General features: G+C 41.0%; 1 protein-coding gene across 5 annotated transcripts in view; it reads right to left on the bottom strand.

The window, feature by feature from the left end:
- Window positions 1-13,272: 13,272 nt before the first annotated feature.
- The window catches only part of NCK2 (NCK adaptor protein 2), an 86,916-nt gene continuing 75,155 nt past the window's right edge, over window positions 13,273-25,033 (bottom strand). For 3 of the 5 annotated variants that reach the window (XM_082337890.1, XM_082337891.1, XM_082337893.1), the window contains 2 exons: window positions 23,418-24,139; window positions 13,273-14,352 (listed from right to left, as the gene is read on the bottom strand). In XM_082337890.1, the coding sequence (XP_082194016.1) occupies window positions 14,158-14,352; window positions 23,418-24,139 (917 nt within the window). In that variant the 3' untranslated portion in view covers window positions 13,273-14,157. Of the gene's footprint in view, window positions 14,353-16,841; window positions 16,925-23,417; window positions 24,140-24,603; window positions 24,684-25,033 lie in introns of those variants that run through there. The other 2 variants (XM_082337894.1, XM_082337892.1) reach the window with 2 other exon arrangements.

Genomic DNA, 25,033 nt, shown 5'->3' on the forward strand with positions numbered 1-25,033 from the left:
GGTTTTAATTCCGTGCCACTGGAGGGAAACACATTTCAGTCCTGGTCTTCCCACCCTCAAGCCCCCACACCCTCATTTTTTATTTTTTTGGATCCCAAGTGTATTCTCAGAGCAATGTATTCAAATGGAAATGAATAATCACCAGCTTAAAAAAAGTCATTAATCCCCTGTAAGCACGCTTCTGCATGAATCTATTAATTCTCATTTCCAAGTTTTCAGAATTAAAGTGTTTGATATAGTAGGTGCTACCTATTCTCTTTAATTAAACAACCTCCCACTGTTGAAGTGGGTGAAATATTTCATCAGTCAACAGCATGCACAGCCCTCATGCAGAAAGTTTCCGGGCCTGCCTGACACACAATAAAACACTGAACATCAGCTGAAGTTTCTTGGCTCACATTAAATCCCATTTGTGGCAGAAGCAGAGAGGGAATTAATTCCCTGGCATCTTTATGACATGTACCTTAAGAGAGAATTGTACAGTTCAGATTTATATTGAAAATCCTCTACACTCTTCTTCACAGACTAAAGTGTGGCTCAGATCAACAGCAAAAATAAATTATTAACAACATCACTAATCACCTGAATGACAGCAAATCAGTGACTATAGGAAACAGTTTTGCAGCACCAATGCAATTTCAAGTGAATGAACGGCCATTCACTAGTGCCATTTGCCACTTGGCAACTCCGGCAAGGAATCTGAGTAGCAGAGGGACACCCTGTCTAAGCAGCGCTGAAAAAGGAAGAGACTAGCTGTGTTTATACTTCCCAGTGCTGCAAAGCACGCGGAAGAAGTGGGAGCTTTAACAAGCAGGTGGCAGAAAACACACAGTACCGTTTATTTTTCAAATTCTCTTTTTAATTCCCTCTGCTTTTTGGGGTGTCTACAAAGAGCGCGTACAGTGTGCAGAAGTAACCTTTTGATATTTTGTGATTTGTTCTTGTTCTCGTAAGTAGAGAATGGGAACATGCCACTCTGTCAAGAAGGTGGACTTTCATATATCCGATACAAGCAAAAGTCTGTAGAGGTTTTTCAGTGGTGCCTCATAAATAGGCCCCAAGATTGCGCTTTTAGTTCTATGTGTGATCGAGAAGTTTCACATACGAAGCACACAGATACAAGAGAAGGCCACAGCAGTGAAAGCACCAGGGCAGTACAGACACTGGGGGCTGTCCGACACGGGTGCCCCGCGCACAGGCGGGACCCTGGCCCTGCCTGCACAGAGGAGCTCAGGACTAGAGAGGCGAGCAGGAGAGCTGAGCACGGAGCGAGGGGACTCGCCCTAAAGAGCTTGGGCACTTCAGTAACTCATGTTTTGGGGCCCAGAACTGAAAACTGGTGATTGCTTTGTGACTTTTAACCTTTTAGGTCACTTTGAACAACCTTCCCTTAAGTGTGTGCAATTCAAGCCATTCCCGAAAGTCCCAGAGGCTTGACACCATCCCCTCGATGGAATCAGATTACAAGGAAAACTTGGGCCATCCAAGAAACATCATCTAATAACAAAGTCATCTCTGGCAGTCCCAGCGGACCGCAGTGTAGGAGGCTGTGAATCACTGAAGACGTGGGAAAATGGCAGCAAGAAAAAAAAAAAAAAAAAAAAAAAAAGACCAGCTTGCAGCAGATAAACAGGTGTAACCTCGCTAAATCCTTCTGCAAGCAGTTGTCAGAACCTGATCCCGGCCTGGAAACTTGCTGCTCTGCTCTTTAAGTAGCCAAGCTCTGATACTAAACATCTTATAATGAATTCCAGAGCAATTACTGCAATATTAAGCTTGTGAATCCAGCCAGTGGAGAAGAAAGCAACATCACTAAGCAGCAAGGACTGAGAAGCTGAAACAAAGAGAACCCAAGAGGAACAAACTGCCAAACTTAGCTAAGCGGTGTGTTGTATCGCTATACCATCGCAAAGATAGACATCAAAACCCATGAGATGAACGAATTGAAAACAACCATTCATAATCTACCCTTGGAGCTCATTCATGTATTGGTAAAGTTTTCACTACAATGTCGCAACAAGTGACTATCTTGAAAACAAGTCCTGAAACTGGGAATATGCCCAGGGACTGTCTACTCTGTAATTCCAGAAGACAGAGGGAAAGTATGTTTCTACACCCAGAGTTTATTTTTTCATGGTGGTTTATTATAGATGAACAAAACGTGCAAAATCCCTATGGGATGTGAACGTATGGTCCAAGAGCACGGGCACAGTAATACCGTAGCATTCCTTGGACAGCTGGAACATTACTCGAAAGGTGAAATAAAACAAATAGAACAAGAAAGCAATAGCATCCTTTTCTTCTCCAGCCTGAGGTTTCTAAGTCCAGAAGAAGTATAATATTCTTTAAATTCTTAATAGTAAGAAGCTTTTGTCCATTAAAAATGTATCTATCGCTTAAACCACTTTCCTCTAGCTAGGATAAAACAACACTAGGAAAGGGAGCTCAGGAGTTGGAGGGCTGAATTTGAATAACCAGAAAATCTGGGAAAAGCCACAGCGATTCTATAGCAGAAAACCTAGGAAGTCAGGTTCAGTTAAAGAACACTGCAATAGTTGATACCAAAGTAAGCATAAAATCCTCTTTCATATGACATTTTCTTTGCAGAATTGGCACCATCTCCACTTTTAATCCTTTTTGCAAGATCAGTAAAGTAAATACGCTTTGCCTATGATAGTTTAGAAAACACAGATGTATAATTCAGTCAGCTGCTCTGGAACAGAAGTTAACATTTCTGATCCCCTCTATCCTCTAAAATTAGGCCTCTTAAAATCATAAGGGTAAGTGCCTTAATACTTTCTGATATCACCGAAAGTCAGTAAGAAATGAATTGTATTAGAGTTTGATCCGAAGCCAAGTCTAGTCACTTTGATCTTTCCATTAAATTTCAGCCTGCCTTGGTATAAGCCCTTAGAAAACATGCACAGTAAACGTTGATGCTCTTTGTGGTTATTGCGTAATGTTGCGAGGCTCTTTGCAAATCATTTTCTCTCTTTTGCATCTCAGTTCATGGCCACTGCCCATTAAAACCCGAAGCATTATCAAAGTAACAATCAGGGCGCCAGATAAAGGATATGAATCTGCATGCAATACCTAGTTACGGAAAGCAGTCATGTACACAAAGGACCAGCCAGAAGTCTACAAAAAGATGCGAAAAATTAAGTAAGCACTATCATGTTCTAACACCTACAAGAAAAATGTTAAAATATATATATGCAGGGGTACGTGTGCGCTTACCAGGATAGGCAGCATCACTGAGGGTGAGCGATTTTGTGTCTGTGCTTGCATAATTACACAAGAATCTTGCTGAAGTATGTTAACAAGTCTGTATATTCAACACATGTAGTGAGTGTGTAAGCATTCACTAGAAGACAGTATCAAGACAAGGCCAGTTTCCTGAGTTCTGGGGCACGAAATCAGGAGGGGAGGAAGCATTGTCAAACTTCCCTATGGGCTGGAAAGGCCAAGGCTTACAGGAAAGAAGCATCTTCATGAACTCTTCCTATTTTTGCAGTACCTGGCTATCTGTCATCTCAGATGAGCATGAAAATCTCTAGCTGTCTAGATCACAATTTATCATACTTTAATTTCAAAATACTGTTCTTCCTAATGTCTGCTGACAGAGATCCAAGCTTTTGGGAAAATATCTCTGCTTTCTTTTTCAGACCAGTAAATGATGGATGTGGTTTTCATCACCGGGAAGCACAGCAGCCCGAAGCCCAGGGAAGGATTAGTTCAGAGCACCATACTAAAAGTTCACCGCTCACTTCTACTCATCCTGCCTAGGAGGAGATGGGAAAGTCAGAAGGCCCCACAAGAACTGATGGGGAACCAGCAAAGAGACTGGGTCAGTCAATACCACTAACAAGAAAGGTATATTTTAGTCCAGATTCAGTGCTTTAGAAACAGAAGCAGCACAGTGAATTTCAGTGCTTTTCAGGCCTTGCATCGCCCTAACGTACGTGTACTGGTAAGTCCCCTATTACAACTCTATGGTTACGGGAGGGCCAGCACAGCCATGTAGACCACTGCATTTAAAAGAGCCAATTCAGAACTGACATGCACCATATTTTACCTCTTCTCATCAAGTTTTACACATCACCAGCTCCCACTTCAACTTGTATTCATGTGGATGTGGAATGACATGGGCTTGACACAGAGCCTCATACCACTGCTCCACTGGTGACGGAACAATCCTTTATTTTCTGGATGCTGATGGCAGGCAACGTGTTCATCTGGTTACGGCAGTGGACAACCAGGTTCCCTGGCTGTCATGTGTATGACTACCCAAGTGCAGCAATTTGTCATATTCAGTGGGAAAGGCTGGTGTGAAGAGAAGCAGGCTCAAGGGTTTTTCTTCCAAGTATCAGACTTGAAGTTGGACAAGTATCGGGGCTGCAGAACAGATCACAGAAACCAAAAGGATATGTGTCCCCAAGCAATCAGTGTGGTGGGGAAGGTGGAAGAGTAGATGACTTTTAATGCAATCATGGGCACAATTGTTCAAACACTGTCTTTCCCTTCAGAGAGCGCTGAGCTCATCAAGGATTAGTCACCCATGTGCAGTCTAGGGCAAGTCTGCACACACGTTCAAACGTAATCAAACCTTTCCCCAGCAACTGTCCTGCCACGGAAAGGTGTGCAGTGATTCTGAAAGGATAAGGGAGTTAGTTCTGGAACAATTCAAATTTGAAGAAATCTTTTAAATGGAGGGAAAGTAAACAGATGCACACACACATCTATCCGGCACAAAGGGGATTTCTTAGATGTCTTCATTTCCTGCCACAGAAGCAGAGGCTGACTGCTTATTCAAGCCTACTGCTGTTTATACTTGGGGCTCTGCATCTTGAGAGAAAAAAGCAAGAACTGCTTCGGAACGAAACTGAAGCTCCCCCGGCATGGCCCTGCGGAGCCTGGTCCCTTAGCAAATGCCTTGTGCAATCATTCTGAACTTCCCTCCTGCTCACTGGTGCCAACGTATGTATCATCACAGTCGCGTGGGTGAGTGCGCTCCTAATAGCCTTATCTGTCACCAGTCCTTTTGTGATGCTTCATTTCCATGGCTCCTCAGTGTATGCTCTTTGTCTGCTCTCCATCATCATTGTACAGTAGACAGCAATTATTTTTTGTTGCTCTCTTCAGTTTGAGCTGTTCCTTCCTTTTGTATGTGGGCTGGGTTGTGGTGGTTTGTTTTTTGTTTTTTTTTAGTTAAAGGGCTTTGTTTACAGTATCAGGTTTTTGAATGAAGATTTATAGCAGACTCCATAATTATAATAGTCCCAATAAACAGTACAAACTGTCATTTTACAGCTACAACACAGTGTTATATGCCAGCATAACATCTCCACTATGTCAGCCTAACTATGCATCGATGCACTTCAAGCAAATCAGATCTCACAAAAACTGCTACTGCTGAATTGCAGCTCTCTTAGAGGAATCTTTGGTATTTTCTTTTTTTTCAGTACCGGAAAATACCATCCAGCAGTTCAGGGAGAAGAAACTTAGGCAAGCAGGAAAGGAGGCGTGGGCAACCACCCCCAAATACCAACATACGAATTTCACTGCCTCTGTTTTGATGAGCAGGCTGTATGGCATTTGGGGTAAATATGCAGAAATACTGACCATGTCATTTTCCCCTCCCTGTTTCAGAGTTGCAGCTCCTTAGCCTGTTTGAACACCAAGCCTTCAACAGTGAGAACATGTGCATTGAAGCCCTGAAGTCAAGCCGCTGATTTAGGTTGGGATTATATCATCCCACGAACCACTTCTGTGAATGTGAAGAACAGGTTTGCTCAAGCAATACAGTCCCTCGACAGCCTATTGCTTGCTGTGCCCACAGCACAAATACAGCTCCACCCAGGGACACGGGCCTGGTTCTCTGCAACCTGGATGTGCAAGGGCGAAGTGTGGAGTACAGCAATTTTCCTGTCCATTAGATAGGCTCTAAATATTAAAGGTTGAAAATGGAGGGAGAGGAGAGACAACTGAATGAAGGAAGGAGGAGCTGAAAAACTTGAGAAGCTTTAGGGCACAGGAGAGAAAACAGAGGAGGAAAGGAGAAAAGGCAGGGTAGGAAACCAAGTGCAAAGGGGGCAGGCAGGCAGTGCAGAACAAAGCACAGGATGAGGAGGAGTCCTGGAAACTCAACCAGCTTGAATGGAAGCAATGCCAGACCACATGGAACTTCACTAGAAAACACACAAGAAAAATTCATTCATCTGAGTCATCATAAAACTAAAATTGTTGTAGTTAACAGAAAAATAACAAAAATTCAAGCTAGATGACTGCATGGTGCCCTATCCTCAAAGGCTCAGAACTGTATTTAGCATGGCTGCTTGGTTTCAGATATGTTTCTGAAGGTCGTTGGGTTTGTTTTTTAAAAAATCTACATATATTGCAGAATTAACGTTCTGCTAATGCTGAAGAAAACAGTCTCCTCCTTCCATCCATAACTAAAGTAGTTCTTGGCACTGCACTATATAACGAGCTTCTCCACCCTTACAGTTTTAAGATGATTCACAAGCATTTACAAAGTGATTTGATTTAAACCAGAACTGTAACCTGCTCCCTTTTTTTGTTTCTTTTCTAAAGAACGGCCAGAGTTCATTCTATTAGCATGAACTGCTCCCAAGACCTAGCATAAAGTAGGAAAGCACCTTTGGGTCTTATTTCCCCCACCACAGGATCATGCAATTCATCAAGAAGGGTATTATTTCCCATTAAGCCAACACTGGATGGAAACACCGTTGTTCCAAACGGTCCACAAAGTTTCTAATGGCCAAGGAGACTATCTGAGAAGAAACAGGACTGCCAAAGATGGATGCATGTGCTTTTTTAAGGAAAAGGTGGAGGTAAAAAAAAAATTAAAAAAAGAAGGAAGGAAAAAGAAAAGGGTGGACAAGAAGACAAATTTGATGTTAATTTAGGAAGACAAGTCTCAAAGACTGGTTAAAGTTAAAAAACATGAGATATTGCCATCAAGGGGCCCATGATTGGTAATCTAACACTCACCACATGGCAAAGGACTGATCTGAGATTGCTAACTTTTGAAACATGCTCAGACTTCCCATTCTTGCAGAAGAGGTTACACCAAAGAGCATCAGAAGGCTGACAATGTAGGTGTGCTATATACCGCATCAGAAATGCCTGCTAAAAAGAAATGACATAATTTCTCTTAAACCATCCTGAATTTCATAGCAAAATGATTTCACAGAGACAGCCAGAGAAGTAGCACATCTGATCAAAGTTACCTGTTAGCACAAGAAAAAACTCTGTGCCATATTAACACAGAACATCAAACACTGATAACATCAGCACCCACTGCTGAATTAGTAAGGGCAAAGGACAAAAATAACTGGATTAAGAGAGTTCTCTGTGGTACCCATCCATTACTGGTGAACACTCATTCAACAGCTTGCTCTTCACTTTGAACTCTGTGCTTAGCCCAAGCCACTTGCCCAGGAACCTTGACTACGTTATGGAAATCTCTTCTAACATAATCACAGTTACCTCGTCTTCAGTGGAGACGGGTTACGCCAGCACAAAGTCGGGCCAACGCTGGTACAAAACCAAGTAACACGGAGTATCCCACTTTTCACTGGGATGTAAACCTGGAAGGATTTTCAGTAGGAAAGCAGCCACAACCACCAGTACCCTTCACTTTTCTTAAGGCCTCAACATCCACTTTCCCTCCTGCAATGCTAATTCCTGGCACTTATTTCTGAATAAACACGCTGTACATCAAAAAAGGGTTAAGTTTCACTCTTACAAATTAGCTATGCATATTCAAATGAAAATAAACATCCTAATTCTCCAAAGAGAAACCATCAGATACTTCCTTCATGATCCCAGGAGCCTGTTCTCTCTGCCTGTCTGCTGGTGCCCTTACCCGTGATTCTTTATGGCTGTATTATCATCATCATCTACGGACTTAGTATTCCAAACATACCAGCCGCCCACAACTGAAGGGCTTCTTTGCATTACCAATTATAATTGCACTGAATGCACTACTGGTTCTGTGACATAAAAAGGAACAACAACAAAAAAAAATCATCAAGCTTATTTTAACTTGACAGAGTTGAACCCAGGTGAAAAGCTAAGTCAGTAACCCAAGGAACCCACTAATTAATTACCATATAGATGTATGTATCCAATCTAATGGAGATCAAAATTAAAAAAAAAAAAAGTAACCCATTATTCACCACCACAGTTTCAACTACAGCTGGGAGAATAATTCCAGTTAACATATTCTCTGTGGCCTGGCTCACCCCCAAAGAGATGCTTCTCAGGAAGAAGCCTAGAAGAAAAATTTGGCTTGAAAACTGGAGCAAGACACCTCTTTTGAAGTCTTCCCTCAAAAATCAAAATAAAAAAACCCACCACCACCACCACAGTCCCTAAAATCACAGTTGTCCCCTTTTGAAGATTACTACTATTTTTTAGATTGGGACATTGAGATTAACAATTTTATCCATCCATTCCTTCATTAAGCTGGGCCAAGTCAGCATTAATTTATTAACCTTTGTAATACTTCACGCACTAGTGCCATATGATGTCAAGCTAAATTCCAAACTAAATTCACTTAAGAAAATAGAAAATAACATTTCTTACCTGTTACTTTTTCCTCATAACTGTGGACTCCCACTGCTGAAGATAACCTGTCAAGTTAGAGAGTCTTTTTTTTTTTTTTTTTTTTTTTTAACCTCCCACTCCTACAATATTTCATATTACCACATATGAAAGAAAAAGCATGGAAAAACTTGTCTAATCTGTCAATGGTTACATGCCACTTCTGTTAGTCAGCTCCAGTATGAGCTTGGGTAGGTATTTCAAATAACAACAGGGGAGACAATCTATTTCACGAGAAAAGAAACACCAAGAATATGCCAGAAAAACTCGCATTTTAAAATACAAAAGTAGCATAGGGTTCCAGAGGCATGCAAAGGACCAGAAAATATTATAGTTTTAAGCATATTATATATAGGTTATATTTCACGTTAAGTCAGTTTAGGTCAAAAAACATTGTGTGCTGGTTTTCCAACAAACTATAACAATATCCAACAGCTATAGATATGAATACCCACCTAAAACAGAGAAAAAGACAATAAGCTATTGCTTTTGCAAGACACCAGCACAACATACACATATGAGGCATTGTGATCATATACTAAAGTTGGTGCACATTTGGGTTGCAATTGCAGTATACTTTCTAGAATAGTATTGCACAACTGATTTCCTTGTTACTTAAAAGCCTGTTCCACCTGGGAGGAACTAGTGAACGAAGAGCAGCGTTTACCTGCATCCTCCTTTTACTCTCAGATCTTTCATTCACGTGGTCCAGGCGTCCTGTAACACTATTCAGGACTGTGCACTCTGTACTCTTGCTGGTTTATACTTTTCCACTTCTTAAAAAAGGCACTGAATTTTGGATGTACTACAAAGATTCACAGTTCCTCCTAGTGCATTTTAAGAGCTGAGAGTTACTTTAGCAATACACCTTTCACAGCTTATCAGTTATAAATATGTTAACAAGTTTCCATTTAAAAATGAGTCATCTCATCCCACTGGAGTAAGAAAACAGAACTCATCAGATTCAGATTCTGGAGATTGCACAGGTTTCATTTACCTCTAAATCACTGAATTATACTAGTTTAAGACCAAGAAGGAATGAAAGCCCTTACAGTTATTTAGTAGCTTTTGCCAAGTAAATTGCCAGACCTAATGGAAGTGTGATCCCTTTTCTAGTTTTTGATTTATAATTTAGGCAAAATCTGACTCATTTTTATAAGTAAAATTGTATAGCGGCATTTTAAAAGTACTTCAACTTTGTGTTATAACAAAAGTTAACGTTCTAAGTGTGGAAGATCTCTATTTACCCTTAGTGAAAGCATTAAACCAGGCAGCAAACTTTACAGTACAGAAAAGCTACAATAAAGGCTTGGAAGAACAGCTGTAAACTTTAAGGATTTCATATAAACTTGTAAGACAAAAATATCTGAATAGAGAACACTAAACAGCATCATTCAAGAGGGGGACCTTACAGTCCATTCATATAGTCCATAGTAACATTAATTACCCAACTGCACGTCTTCATTGCCTCTTCTCTCCTCTCCCCTGAAGCAAAGACTGAGCAAACCCTTTGCTGTTATAATACAGTAGATCCATGTGAGTTTACCCGGCATGCTCTCAGTTCACTCTTAGATTAATCCTTTAATAATAATAATCATCATCATCATCATCCTCCTTTTGACCCCACCTAATAGGTGACTACCCTTGATACTAAATCAGGCCAGCGGCGGCTACCTGGTACCCAACTGTGCAGTATTTTGCTGACAGACGCCCCAAGCCAGCTGAACACTGCAGAGCTGTATGAAGTGTTTCTGCTGTACTTCTCTCCAAGACTCTCAGGCTGAGACTCAGCACCACGCCACGGGTTCACGCTTCTTCCAATTTGGATCTGGCTAGCAGCTGCCTGGCTTGGGACCTGTGCAGAAGCTTGCCTGCATTTAGCTGCCAACCAGTGTAAACCCTGAAGCTCTCCAACGTTTTTGGCCAAATTACCACCATCAGTAACAGTAGCGTGACAGTGTAGGTGCTTGCGCAAAGAGCAGCGGCTCCCAGCTGGCGCGGGGCTACACACCAGTCTGGAGTGGCTGGTGTAACGCTAGTCTCCCCACCCCTTGGAAAATGTCTCATACGTGCATACGACCGAACAGCATAAAAGCTGGGACCAAGGACTACACTGTAGATATTTATGAAGAACAGCTGCCACAGCATCCTTTAAATAAAACGTCCTCAGGAGTGCCACAGAACAGATGGGATATGACGTGTAAGTTCAGAGGTGACAGGATTTTGACCGTCTTTTTGTGCCTACTCAAGGCGAGACCACAAACGGTTGAGATAACTGGAAGAGGGAGCTCGTCAACAAGCTCCCAGAGCTAAAGGTGAAAACATGGATCTCAAATTCCTGCCACTGTGTGGAAAGTACAACAACTCCTATGGATTCAGACAACTCATTCACATTCCTATGTAAACACCAGCAAGGCAAGAAAACATTAAACAGCTGTACAGGAATAATTCTTAAAAGTACAACTTATGCATCTATATGAACCAGGTATGATGGGAAAAGCCAGACTGAATACTATACAGAAAATCACTATTTCTACTGCATCAGAAACTATTTAAGCCTTTAATGAAAACTGCAGGTGAAGAAACTCAGGTCACCACAATTCCTCTCATCTTAAAAAACAAACAAAAAAAACCTACACACCCTCAAACCCCAAGCTTTGATGAAGAGGCTTTAAGTAGTCAAAAAATAAGGGTGAGGGTTTGTGAAATGATAGAAAGGTACATATAAAATAGGAAAATAAAAATAAAATCCATGTCTTTATTAAGCAGTTAGTACTGAAGATGGTTAATACTTAGGCCCAGTGCAGCCAATGAGGTCAAAAAGGCAGCAAAACTTGCAGAAACTTATCTCAATTAGGAAAGACAGGAACAACTGAAGAACTATTAATGAGCCTGTTGAATGGAGAGCATGTTGATTAAATGCAGCATGGCCAAAAACAAGATGAGGCTTGTCTAAAAAAAAAAAAAAAAAAAAAAAAAGCTCAAGCTAGTCATTCACACTGCTGGGTCGTAAATTAACTAACTGCTTCCAAAACAAAATACTTTAACAATTCACACCTCAATATACAGAAGCTGTTTACAGAGGATGAGGTAACAAAACAAGCCCAAAACCAAAAACAAATAAAAAAATGTGATAAATCCATTAAAATATAAGGCATATGGTAAAAACTTCACTTATATGTCTGTTTAATTTAGTTCTAAGCTACTAAGACCAGAAAGGGGTTAGGGGACTATAGAAAAAAGTGAAAAAAAGGATTGCAAGAAAGGCTCCTGGAACAGGAAACATGGGGAACATTTCAGAAAAATGAACAAGGGGCATGAAAGAGTAATTGCAGTAATCACTTTACTGACAAGGAAAACCATTCCCATATATCATTTTTCCAAATACTACAAGGAGTCAATGAGACTGAAAAGCAATTCACTCAAACCTGAAAATGTTCATACAACATATAGTTGACTTTCTTAGCATCATTGCCATACTCGGTGCATGCTTAGATTCACTTAAAGAAAGAACTAGCTATCAGAAACCTACATTCTCTGCAGAATTCACTCATGAAGTTTAAGCAGCAGCCCACTGTGGAGTCCTCCCGTAGGTAGGTTGTAAACAACTGGTACTTCTTACCAACTTCCTAAGGAAAGCTTCTATATTCTTAGAAGACAGTCATGGGTAGGTGCTCTTCAGGATAATGCATGACCACTCTGGATTGCTCTGAATCATTGCTTTCCTTCATTAAGCTGGACCAAGCAGAAGTGTCACTGCCCAATTTTTAGTTAATGCATGTACAGAAAAATACAGTTGTTAATTCAAATACAGTTGTCAATTCAGATAACCTAACAGAAATAAGATTTCAGTAGTGGTGGGAAAATAGTATGTGCGTAGAACTTCAAAAATTGTGCTTGCCCCTTGGGTCTGAGCAAGACTGCAATTCATTCACAGACGTACCAGTGCAGTCTCCTGGCAGTGGTATGATTTACACCAGAGCGAGTCAGACAGCACTGGTGTCTGCTTAACCTACACTGGAGTTATGCACAGAGGCAGCTGCACTACCACTGGCTGAAATACAGAACAGGTAAGGAACATGTTTTAATAGCAAAAAGGTACCAGGAAATGGCTCCATCTTGCAGTTTTCATTAAAGGTATGAACAGACTTACTTATCACAGAAACAAGTAACACAGAGCTCATTAGACACTGCCTCATATCAAACTGTCCTCTGCAGTTGCAGAATTTTTCTTTGCAGGCCACACAAATTCCAAGACAAACAAATTCATTATTCACTCTATTTCACCTTGCTAAAGCAACACCAGGACTACCACCCAAGGATAAATCCAGTACTCCATCATGACATAATACCTTTTTTATTACAATATCCAAAAAACTGAGTATGCAAGATTTTGAGATCTCACGATCCCTTCTTCAATCTCAGGAATGTGCCATCTAAAGACTGTATATTTAAACCATAAAGGAGTTTAAATGTAAAGAAAAGAGAAAAATGCATTTTCTTCATAAACATTCTGTGTGTCTCTTCCTACCAACCACGCCATCCTCTGTAAAACCCGAAGATTTCTTTCTGTAAAGCAAATATATATATAGTGTTGGTAGCCCGCCCCACCCCGTCCCAAGATCAGTTTTTATTAATCTTCTGTATTAGTGTCAACAATCAGCTACAGATACATATTACTTTGAGAATTAAATACATAATTGTTTAATTCAAACAAGCAGAAGGGCAAGAGGAAAAAGCATTATGTGGATGGCACATTTGGTTGTAGATTACCAAAACATTCAGCCTTTACAATTCAATGATTCTTTCTCTAGTAATCAACTTTCAAATAAAATTTCTCTTTGTTGCAATTACAGACCAAAATACACTAGATAGTTTTCTTTTACTACAATCTTACCATAGTAGTTTAAGAAGTACTATTACAAAATGCTTTTCATTAGTGTACTCTTTACAAAGAGTCAGAGAGGCAATGTAATAGCAGAGTACAGTGTAAAGAGTGCTTCTAGGAACTAGGAGTTTTTGTAATATACTACTCGGTAAGCGATATAGCTACAGAACTCACAGCCACAACTGTTATGTCTACTCTCTCTCACTTAAGCAGCTGCAGCTTCAGTGCATTCAAACTGTGTCCGATGTCTCTGAACGGAGAGTTCTGCCTGTGTGAGCAATCTGAACAGATTAACACTGGTTTGAATTGAAAACGCCCCTCCTTGATCTGAGCTAACTATGTAAACGTACACAGGAGAGGGGAGTTTTGAACTCAGCCGGGAAGGTGAGTGCTCGCCACGGCCACCCAAGGGAAACTCTCAACCTGAAGAGAGGTGGTCGGAGATTAACAGAACTGGAACACAAAAAGAGGCAGGAAAAAAAAAAAAAAAAACCGACAAACAGCAACCGACAGGGCAAACACTTTAGAAAGAGCCTATTCCTTAAGCCTGCTTCAGATATTGCTCTGCTCTATAAAAGTGAATTTAGGACCTAAGGCTTGTAAGTTATAAGAGGCCCAGGCGGCCAAGTCCATCTTCAACGTCACTGAAGTGCTTTCACAAGATATAGCTTTTCCCCGTGTTCACTGGTGAAGATGGGAGCCTTTTTGTAGTGTTCCACCAACTCATCCATAGTATTAAAGCGACGCTGCCCAATACAATAGACATTGTCCACGAGCTGCACCTTGAAATGTTTGTTCTTCCCCGACGCCTTTAAAGATACTGAGAAGTCACTGGGCTGTTGAGAAGAATTCAAAAAGAAAAAAAAAAAAAAGAATTATATAAAAGTGAACAAAATGAAGGCGTAATTTTGTGGTTTCAGGAACAAACTGTGTCATATAGTTGATGGTAATTTATGCTAGTCTTTTTTCCACAGCTCGGTGCTTTAGCTACTTAAGAAACCCAATAGTCTATTATTCAATAAATAATTGCCATCATTATTAACGTGCACAGTTAAGTCAGTTAAGTGAAAGCTCCCCAGATGCAGAGTCTGAAGTTGCCAATTACATGACTACATTGCAAATATTATCTTAGTTACTCAATCTAGAAGCACGAGAATGTCAAGGAGAAGGCAAAAACTTTCATCATGTATGGTTTCCTTGCTAGAGAGTCCTGGAGAAAGCAATTATTGCAACATTCTTGGGTGAGATGAAGAAAATTCCCCATATCGCTTTTTTTAGAGCCGTGACCACTAGAGGGCCATTGTTGCTTTGCATTGCAAAAGACAAAAACACATTCACCTTTTATCTTCATTACCACATATATGGGGAATAATTTCTCCTATTGAGTACACCTTTTTTGTAAAGAAAAAAGATAAAGCTATAGAATGAAAACACAGTACAAATCTCACCATCAAACCGCTGCCCACAAAAGAAAAAAATTAAGCACTAATTAAGTTACACAGGACAAAACACGATAAATCTCTTCGTCTTGGCTCTCGTTTCGAGAGCGCTGTCATCCAAACAGCCAGGATGAGACCATTCAGCTTTCTGCACCACATGCTGCTGTAGGAGTGTAGAAAGGACACACTGTCCCTTGCTTCCAGCTGAACTCCATCTCTAGCTATCGACCGCTGCTGGCTGGCCATAGAGACGGGAGTACGGGCTTTGCCCCACGAGAGGTAGCTGGAGGCAGGTGTCACCAGCCAGCAGGAAAACGGAAAAATAAAAAATAAAAAGCACACACCAGAGGTTTGTAGCAAGTGCTTAATGGGGCTAACTAATGCCTGATGCGACTCTGGAGGTACTACTGCAGGGTCTCTGCCCACTGAAGGCATGGCTTCAGGCAGAAACTATGGAAGGCACGTGCCAGACTTCAGACCCAGCCTTCCTGCAGTCCCTCGGTCCTCCCCCCCCCCACGCTGCTGCTTCAGTCGGGCCAGTGCTGCGAACCTGAACTCGTCCAGGATAAACAAAACCCACAAGCGACTACCTGGTTCACAGCATCGCCTGACGAACAACCCTGAGTGCAGCTGCAGCACAGCAGAGCACCGAGCAGGGGGGAGCGGGAGCCCTCTAATGTTACTGTTGTCACCAGACTTCGGTTCATGCAACCACAGCCTCCGGGGTCCTCTACACTGCGTTTGGGGGGTCAGACACACACTGAGTACGTACCCAAGTAAGCTGAAGGACAGCATTTCCTCAAGCATGCTGTCTTTTTTCCTGCAATGATGTGGGTCTCTGCCCCACACGTTCCCCCACGTTAGGCCTATCCCAAAATCTCGTTCCTTGCATCTTCCCCTTGCCTGTTTTAGTACCAACGCCTTCTCTGCCTTCCCTTTCGACTTCATCTGTGCTGCCCTGAGCAAACCAAGCTCCTGCCATGCCTGCTGATCTGGCTCTGGCCTAACTCCCCAGGCTCACACCTCGGCTTTGGGCAGCAGCTCTTCCCGTCTTGTGCTGCTTAAGCCAGCAGCTAGCTCTCCACACCTCTGGACTAACCCTATTCTACCTCGAGCCACTACCTTCGAGATCCACAAGCATCACTTCTTTAAAATTATTTTACGTTAACACCCATAGGAGAATTACTTCTTCCATCGATAATCTAGTGTCAGCGGGCCTTGGCCAGGTCAGCACAGGCTCCATCAGGAAGGCTGCCTCAGCCATCGAGCAGCTCCAAAGCCACCGGCTCAAAATACAAGCAGCACCCCCTGAGACTGCCAAGAGGCGAGGACTGGGGAGGGTGGGGGAAAGGGAGGGAAAGAAATGTGCATGACAGCATATCTTTGGGGTTTCCGATGCTCCACCCAAGATACGTTTCATGCCCTGTCATCCATCCCTAGCTCCAAGTTTGAAAACTGCTATTTTAAGCCAGCTAGCTCTGATATTAAACCCCTGCCTCAGGAGCATTGCAAACAAGGCTGCGCAGAGCCCACACCAAGACTGACCTATTTTCAACACGTATACTACTGGGTTAAAGCTAACCCAGTTGTACCAACACTGCACTGTGGTTAAGACCCCGAATGCAGTGTGGACAAACCCTCCAGCAGCCATAACCACAGAGGCCTAGGACCTCTGTCAATGGACATCTCCATAGCTCTAAGCAGCAGCCATTAAATGGTAACAAAGCACAAGCCTGCAAAAACGAAGCTCTGCGGAAGCTCTGGGACCCTGGGCTCATGGAGGAGAAACGTAGGGCACAGGCTCTGGGCAGCGTGCTGATCGCCGTGCTCCGAACACAGGCTACCAGGCAGGTCCATCGGTTCTCTTCAAGGGCAGCGCTGAGGGAAGCACTTATGGACTAGCTGCTTAGGATTCGAAAAACGAGATCCATTCTTGCTGACTGACTTCTGCTGCTTCCGTGGGCGATGCCTATGCCAAACGAAAACCAGTAACCAAAGGCCCTCATTTAAAATAGAAGAACTTACAAACGGGGAAGTTCATAATCTGAACCAAACACATTTTTTTGTTTTAAGAACAGGAAAAGATGTTATGACAAAGGTTTAAAAATAAGTGAAATAACCACTTTGCACTCAACAAAGTTTTAATGTTTTCTGACAAAGCACAGTTGTTTTCAGCATGTCAAAATTTTCAAAGTTTTCAAAGTTTTCAAAGCTCCTTGTATCTGCTGAGAATCATTATCTTTAGACCCAAAAGGATGTACTAAGGACCCAGAAAGGTGCTGGAATAGGTCTTAGACCTCTGATCTACTGTCCTACGTCCCAGGCGCTGGCCAGACTTAGATCTTTGTGAGATGATCTACACAATACTTTAAATACTTTTCCTGCCATTTTAATTATAACTTTAATGAATGAACATTCTCCTGAACTATTGTCCATTCTTCCCAGCCTCAGAGCTGCTAGTAAGATTGACATATAAATAGAAGACAACATTATCGCTTATTTTCTCCAGAATATGTTACAAAGTTTATTCTTTTCGTGATCTGATTTAATTAAAAAAAAAAAAAAACAGCGGAAAGGCTGATCTAACTCTTTTGAGAGCCATCATCCGCTGCAAAGAGATGGAAGAGCTTGAACAGCTGTTGCAAAAATCCTGAAACCCTTTATTGGCCTCACCACAGTAACTTCTACAGGATTCGAGAACAAACAGGAAAAGCAACTGGACTTGCATTTGTTTTTATTTTGGTTCTTTCCCACTCTAATGAACATGTAAAAAAGACTTATTTTAAAAAAAAAAAAAAAAATCTCTAGATAAACTACTGCTCTTAACATTACCATTTCAAAGTATGCTGGTTCAATGCAGCTTGAATTGGTTCCCTGCTGTCCTCCTTGGAGTTGCTCCAAGTCTGTTTATTTTATTTACTGTTTAAGCTATTTTGTTTCAACTGCTGGCCAATTTTTCAATTTCAATTTCTCAAATTAATTGCTACATTTGGATGCTTGCACACTAACTTTTCCAGGAATAAAAGCCTCACATACACCAAATAAAGGCACATCAGAAGTAAGCTTTAATCCCTGAAATCTATAGAGGAGTTGATGATTCTGCAACAGAAGGACAGAGCATAGCTTCGTGGCAGGGAACCTGTGACTATTTCTGTACCATCATAATTGGTAAGACCTAAACCTAAAGTTAAATCAATTTCTAAAACAGAAAATTGAAGATTAGCTGTTATGCATCTGCAGCTCTTCAGTCCAGGTGCAGCACCTCTCTGAATCGTTTCAGATTCCTTTACTTTAACTCCTGCTTATGACTAAGATGACCATAGGCTCCCGCTGGTGCCTACAGCATGTGGAACACGACAGGTAGGAAGAAGTTCCTTTAATTTTACTTTTTTGGTCAGAAACTTCACTGTCTTTTCAAAAAAGATGGAAAACTTTATTATGAAGGCAAGTTATAAAGTGATATAAGGAACAACAACTGAAAATGGGAAAGAAAGTTGCTGCTTTACAATCTCCATTTGAGAACGAAACAAGACAATTTTATCATAAATGGCAAATGCTGGGAAAAATAACTCCCTCTGAAAGCCTTTTACTGATCCTGTAACTTTTTTTTTTTCCTTTCGATCCAGTTCCACTTGGCAATGCCCTTCCTCCACGGAAGATATTCTCATGCACTCATTCTTCAGACTATTCTAGACCCTTCAAGCTCCCAGCTGTGAGCCTGCCCTGGAGCTCCCCAACTCCTTCCACTTACATACCCAGGTCTTCCCTCACTCCTCCTCCTACTCAGTAACCCAGCCAAAAAAATAAGTCATAGCTCAAAAGTCTAAGGTCAGGCTGGACAGAACCATCTGGGAGGGTTAAAAATTCCTTTTTCTACCCCTTTCACCTCATTTAGATATAAACAAATACCCTTCCTCTCTATGTAATGTTCACCATGTTCCAAAATCAACGTTACACAGGTCGGAAACACGAATTGGCTCCATCGATCTTCAAATACAACTCTAATAAGATTTTTATTCTTCCATTTAAAATAAACCACTAGGATATTTCCTTAAGCCTGTTTTTAAAGATAAACTTTCTCCTCCTGTCTGCTGTAACTCATCAATCACAGCATGTCACAGAACATGACAAATGCTTCAGTTTTTGAACAGTCGCCACATTTCATTGCTGCTATCCAACACTTGCAGGATTAAAACCCCAGGAAAATATGGGACACCCTGAACACTACAGAATTAGAACCTCAAAAAGCATACAAACTCTCAGCCTGTGCCTCCTCACCCTGCTGTCACTATTGCTGGACAAAGAGGAGAGAAGCTCAATGCAATCTCAAAGGACTGACACAAATCCAGTCGCACCTACAATCCGCAGCGTTCTCTTAATACATCTACAATCGTCAGTATCATCTTAACACTACACCCTGCAACCCTATCTAGGATTGGTTACTACAATTTGATAACTGTGACACTATTGGCAGAAGGTAGCCATTACTTCCTAATGAATAATTGCTCCTGAAATTGTCCAAAAAATTGCATAGCTCATTCATGCTAATAAACAGAACTGGTCTGAGAAAAACATCATCTCTGCTTCATGGGAAGACATCATAGGGCTATGAAGCAGTGGTGTTTGTCTCATCGCCAGTTTCACACCCACTTGCAGCAGAGTGCAAGGGGACGGCAAGTCCTGACAGAAGCTCCCTTTGAAGTCTAAGGGTGTCTGCAGCAGAGGACCTGCTCAGAAGCTGGAGGTGTGGTGTGGTTGCCCTCCCGCATCACTGGCCACAACCTATTTACTCCTTCCTGTTAGCTGCAGCACTAGCAAGCACACTTGTTTCCCGGGGTGATTCTGAACAAAAACCCCTCTTCCTTCCAAATTTGCTTATCTCCCCAGTGGAATCTTAGATCTTCAAAGCATGACGATCACCTACCCAACCCAGGCCAACGGTGTCAGCCAAGGCTTGTTTGTCTTTCGTTGGGTACTACAGAGAGAACAAAAATCTGACCGCTAAAGAGCCTGCAATTCAAAAAGGGTAAGAAGTGGCTGTACAGAGACTGTGGAGATTAAATCTGCATTATTTGTTCAGGAGTGCTACTTAAACAAGACAACAAACTTCAGTTTTTGTCAACTGAGCAGCCTGCAACAGAAAGAACAAATCAAGCAGTATTTCTAACTAGGTATGTTCCACTTCAGTCACTTCCTTTACGTCTCCAAAACTAAGGTGACGTTACCTAGGAGTAACAGAGCTGGCAAAAACATTATCAGTAGGTAACTGTGCCTGTTACATAAACTATGGGCTTAAATGATTTAAACAAGTTTATGGCTCTAATAATAGTATTTCGTAATTAATGAAGATAATCAGGCCCCTAGCTACCTAACAGTTCATCTCAGGATATTCTCCACTATGACAACATCCCTTAGATCTAAGTGTAACTGAGGAGAATATTTTTGGCTAAAGGAATCTAGCTGTGAGACAAACATCTGGTAAGTTAAATCTAGAGAAACATTGTAAAATCTTGCAACTACTAAAATGTGAAATGGAAAAACATGACAGTCTCATCAAGTGAATACAGAATAATACAAACCTTCATCTAGCCAAGGAGAGCTTTTCATAGTTCAGTAACAAGAGCAAAACTCAAAGAAATCTAAGGAAAACTTTTATACAGGTGACTTTTCGTAACTATGGTGATGGAAGACCATAGAAAACCCTAAAACAGGTCAAAAAATCAGGCAGAGGATTAGCAGAATGACTCAGTTTTATCTATGGGCCTTTTTAGAAACGAATAACCCCTGCATCCACAGCTTTAATAGGTGGGCTCATAACACAATGCAATGGGAAGTGCTGGTCTGGTGGAAAGATGAGCAAATCTGAGAGCTGACGACTTTGCTCTGTTCAGTCTGGTCCCTCTAATCAAGATCTTTCACTCTGATTGTGCAGACACTCCTGGTGACTTTTAGCCACAGCATGAACAGCCTCTGTAGTCACACATGTGAAATACAGCAACCGTCAAGAATTTAAGAGTTATTTCTAAAACCCTTCTTTGTTCCATTACACAATAAGCTTGAAATAGATCTTTTATGATCTTTTTCCCAATGCTATCAAGTATGCCCATTTGCTTATTATATCACGCCTGTCACTTCAGAAAAAAAAAAAAAAATAAAAACAAATTAGCAATGGCCAATGCTATTATAATTCACATAAATAAACAAATTATATGATGGTATGATACACAAAGATTATGGCAGACAAAATTTTGAGATGTAGTAAAATATTTCTTTAAAGCGAATAAAAACTAAAACTCTCAAGTAGTACTAAGACAAAGGAGGCATTTACATGCATAACTACAGTTCTTCTCATTGCTCAAAAAAACCCCAAATACAGGATCTGCAAGACAAGATCAAGACTACAAAAAGAAAAAAAAAGATAAGTTCCTCAATTCAGCACTTTTTTTGGTGTGTGTGTGTGCAAAAAACTTGCTGTAATATGAATTGAGTAAATTTTCTGAGATTCCAGTAAGTGTTAGATACTGGAAACAACTTGAAGACCACACTCCGAATGAATCTTTTTGTGCTCCACAAGCAACAATTTCCCCCGCAACAATGTGGGCAGCAAATCTGAAACTGCTTTGAATACAAGGGTGTTTAGTGCTATGATATCATATTCAATGAAAAGGTTACTGAGTCCTTTCAAGGAAATTCGTTTACTCCAGAGGTAGACTCTTAAAAGCAAAGAAATGAGCCATAGCAAAATGGCCACCATGACATGGCATGCTCTGAGAAATGGCTGCGCATTTTTGTATTTTAAGTAATGTATTTATTTCCAAACTGTCCTTCTGGCACTTTCTCAAAAGACAGAAGAAAATTGATAGCTACTGTCTCAGGATAACTGAAAATGCAGCATCCAGATCTGAAAGTGAGCTTCTACCTGCTGGACACACACACCAAGGGCACACCGCAGCCAGTACTCCCGCCTGCCCCTGTTAGGCAGGGTGCTACCTTGAAGAGACAGCTGAACTACTGTAATTTAATGATTACCATAATCCTCTAGTGGCTTTCTAACATTTTAGAAGACTGTATGCCCCACCTCAGTCTTTTCTTCTGTTGATTAAACAAACTTGATTCATCTCAACCTAAGTCAGTCATGTTTTCTAAATTTCTATTTTTCTTCCTGTTCTCCTCTGGTTTATTTTTATTTAATTTCTATTTTTTTTCCTGTTCTCCTCTGGTTTATTTGCATTTGCCTTCATTTAGTGATTACAGTTAACTAAGAGCAAAAATAGAACTCAATGACACAGAGCTTCAAAGAAACGGTAGTTTGACAGCTATCATGTCTTCTGCAGAGCACATTTATCAAGGAAAGATGCCCAAAATTTAATCAGACAATACTGTATCCAGAAAGAAAAAATATCCGGGACTATTAAAGAATTGTATTTTGTCAATAATGTTACCTATGATGTAAAAATTTCAGAGAATAGTGAGAGTCCTAACTTCAATAATAATAACAAACTACTAATGTTTTCCAAGAATTAGAATGCAAAGTTTTATTTGGATTTCTTGTCTTTTTGTCTTCATGGAATGGCTCTACAATTGAAACAATAAATGCAGAAAAGCCCTAATCACAAATTCAGAGTTGAATTTTTTTGTTTTGTAGCTTTTGAAAGATGATGTATTAGGGAATTATTAAAATCTGTCACCTTTTCAAAATCACAGTCAAGGGACAGTTAAATTTTGAGAGCTTTAACTGTGAATTCTCTGGCCTCAGCACACATGAAAGGCCTTTCAGTGTAATTTTAAATTTGAACTTTCAGAACTACCATGCTCCCTAAGCAGCATTACTCATATCCCTCTGATGTCATCAAGGCTCAATTTACAAAGCATTTGAGGGGCTCACTTGACCCTCTCTGTTGTGTATCATAATCTTAACAATTAGATACAACAATAACTTTACCTTATTACAACCTAAATAATGTAAGTAGAGCAGAAATAATTAAAATGGGATTTTAACCAATAGTTTAAAAAACCCTATGTTATTACTCAATTAAAAGCAGAACAAAACTGACCAATGCAAAGATCCCCTTTGAAATTAGCTTTAAAATCAAATTAATGACCAAATTTGCAATTCACAAGAATTATTTTATCTGGTAGTGCTGCAAATTTGAGGAGGATTGCATGAGGAACGCATGAAAAGGCTTCAAACTGAAGCCTGAGATATTTACTTGCTTGCCCGCTAATTAAAAAACCCTGGATAATACAGACCACAGCTGTTAAATTTCACTGTAAATGCCACCGCATTTCAGTAACAGACCGATTCTCACAAGCTGTAAGCATATCGGTTGGTAACGCTGAAGCGTTGTTTGCTCCTTTAAGGGTGAAAAGCCCCTTACTACAGATAGGGAAGCTATTAATTGTCATGCTTGCTAACCCAAGCATCGGGTATTACAAAGCCTGCCGGGCTGAGTACCACTTACCGAAGATTCACTATCTCTAACAAGGAAGTCTCCTTCCACTCCCCTTTCGTTCAGGGCACATTCTGCTTGGTGTCGGGTAACATTCCCGTAATACCACTCTCTTCCAGCAAACCGTCCTGTAGAAGATGGTCCCGTGTAGCTTATCTGAGGCGGATGGGAAGTGTTAATGGTAGGACCATCGCTAATGATTACTACATAGTTTTTAGGAACAAGGCCAATTTGCCCTCTGGAATTTTTACATTTCCACCATTCTGGGTCATTTTCTGGCTTTTCAATGACTTCCATCGTTTCCCCTTTTTCAAAATTGAGCTCTTCTTCTGTGACGGAGCTGAATGGATACAGTGTCTGAACAACGTGGAGTACTTTGGTGCCCTGGCCGTTACTCATGGAAGCGCCTTTCCTTAAGCTGAGAAAGCTGGGTGAATCTGCAGTTGCCTCCTCAACCTCCTCTACCACATAGTTCGAAGGAAACCAGCCAATCTGTCCATTGTAGCTACCTCTCCACCAGCCGTCGCTGCACTTTTCCATGACAATCACTCGGGAGCCTTTAACGAGGGACAGTTCATCCTCCCTCTCCGCGACATAGGCAAATTTCACGTAGGCTGGAATGTTAAGATCGTAAATCCGGTCGGCGCTGCTGCCGTTGGACGGGTACTCTGCGTCCGTGCTAGGAGTGGGTGAGGCGTCTCGCGCGCTCGTCTTTCTCTTGGTTTTTCCCAAACCTGTTAAAGAGAGAAACGTAAAGCGGTCACTCGGAATGCTTGTCCCCAGACCTCAAACGCTGGATTTGGTGGCATGCTCCTCTGCCACCTTAACAACACTGCTAAATGGAGATCTCTTCTGTAACACTACATAGTCAAGAAACAGTAACACCTTTAAGAGATTATCTTCAACATCCAGCTGATGCATCATTAGGTAAGGAGCAATTTGCGTTATAATGGCTCTCTTCCCTTCCCAGAAGCACCAGAGTTTTAACACGCTTAAAAACAGTAGTTTCTTCACTACGAGAACAGCTAATCACTGGAACGGTTGCACAGCTTGCTGTTATGTCTCTTAAAAATCCAGCCAAATGATCACATCTTTTCATTTTAGTGATGACTTTAATTTGGCTCAACCAAAACATGAAAGAAAATCTACAAAAATAAACTATCACAGCAATAAAAGCCTAAGTTTCTCTGCAGATTACGTTTTGCTCTCTTCATTCTTCAGGCAGTCCCCAGGCAGCTACAGCTGCAACTCCTTCCAACTGCAAGCCCCCTTCCGAAATGCACACCTCTTTCATCTACATTTTGTCCTGTACTATAAAAGCGTAAACGTGACAGCGAGGAAGACCATTTGCATACGTTCCCCTATAACCTCTAAATTCTGATGTACTGTTGTGGCTTTAATTATAGCACAAAATACAATGTACAGAAGAAACAACAATAACATTAAATACCTAACTTTCTTTTTTTCTTAATTAGAGGAACCAGGTTTATGTCTGTTTAAATATGGAAGAAAAACCGCACAACACACTTGGTGTATTTTTCAAACTTTTGCAGCAAGGACTGCTTAAGCTTATATATAAACAGAAAGATAAAGTGAACAAGCAGCTCTCTCTTGTGAAATTCACTTTA

This window comes from Platalea leucorodia, assembly GCF_965183815.1.
Source record: "Platalea leucorodia genome assembly, chromosome: 2".
Taxonomy (NCBI): Eukaryota; Metazoa; Chordata; class Aves; order Pelecaniformes; family Threskiornithidae; genus Platalea; species Platalea leucorodia.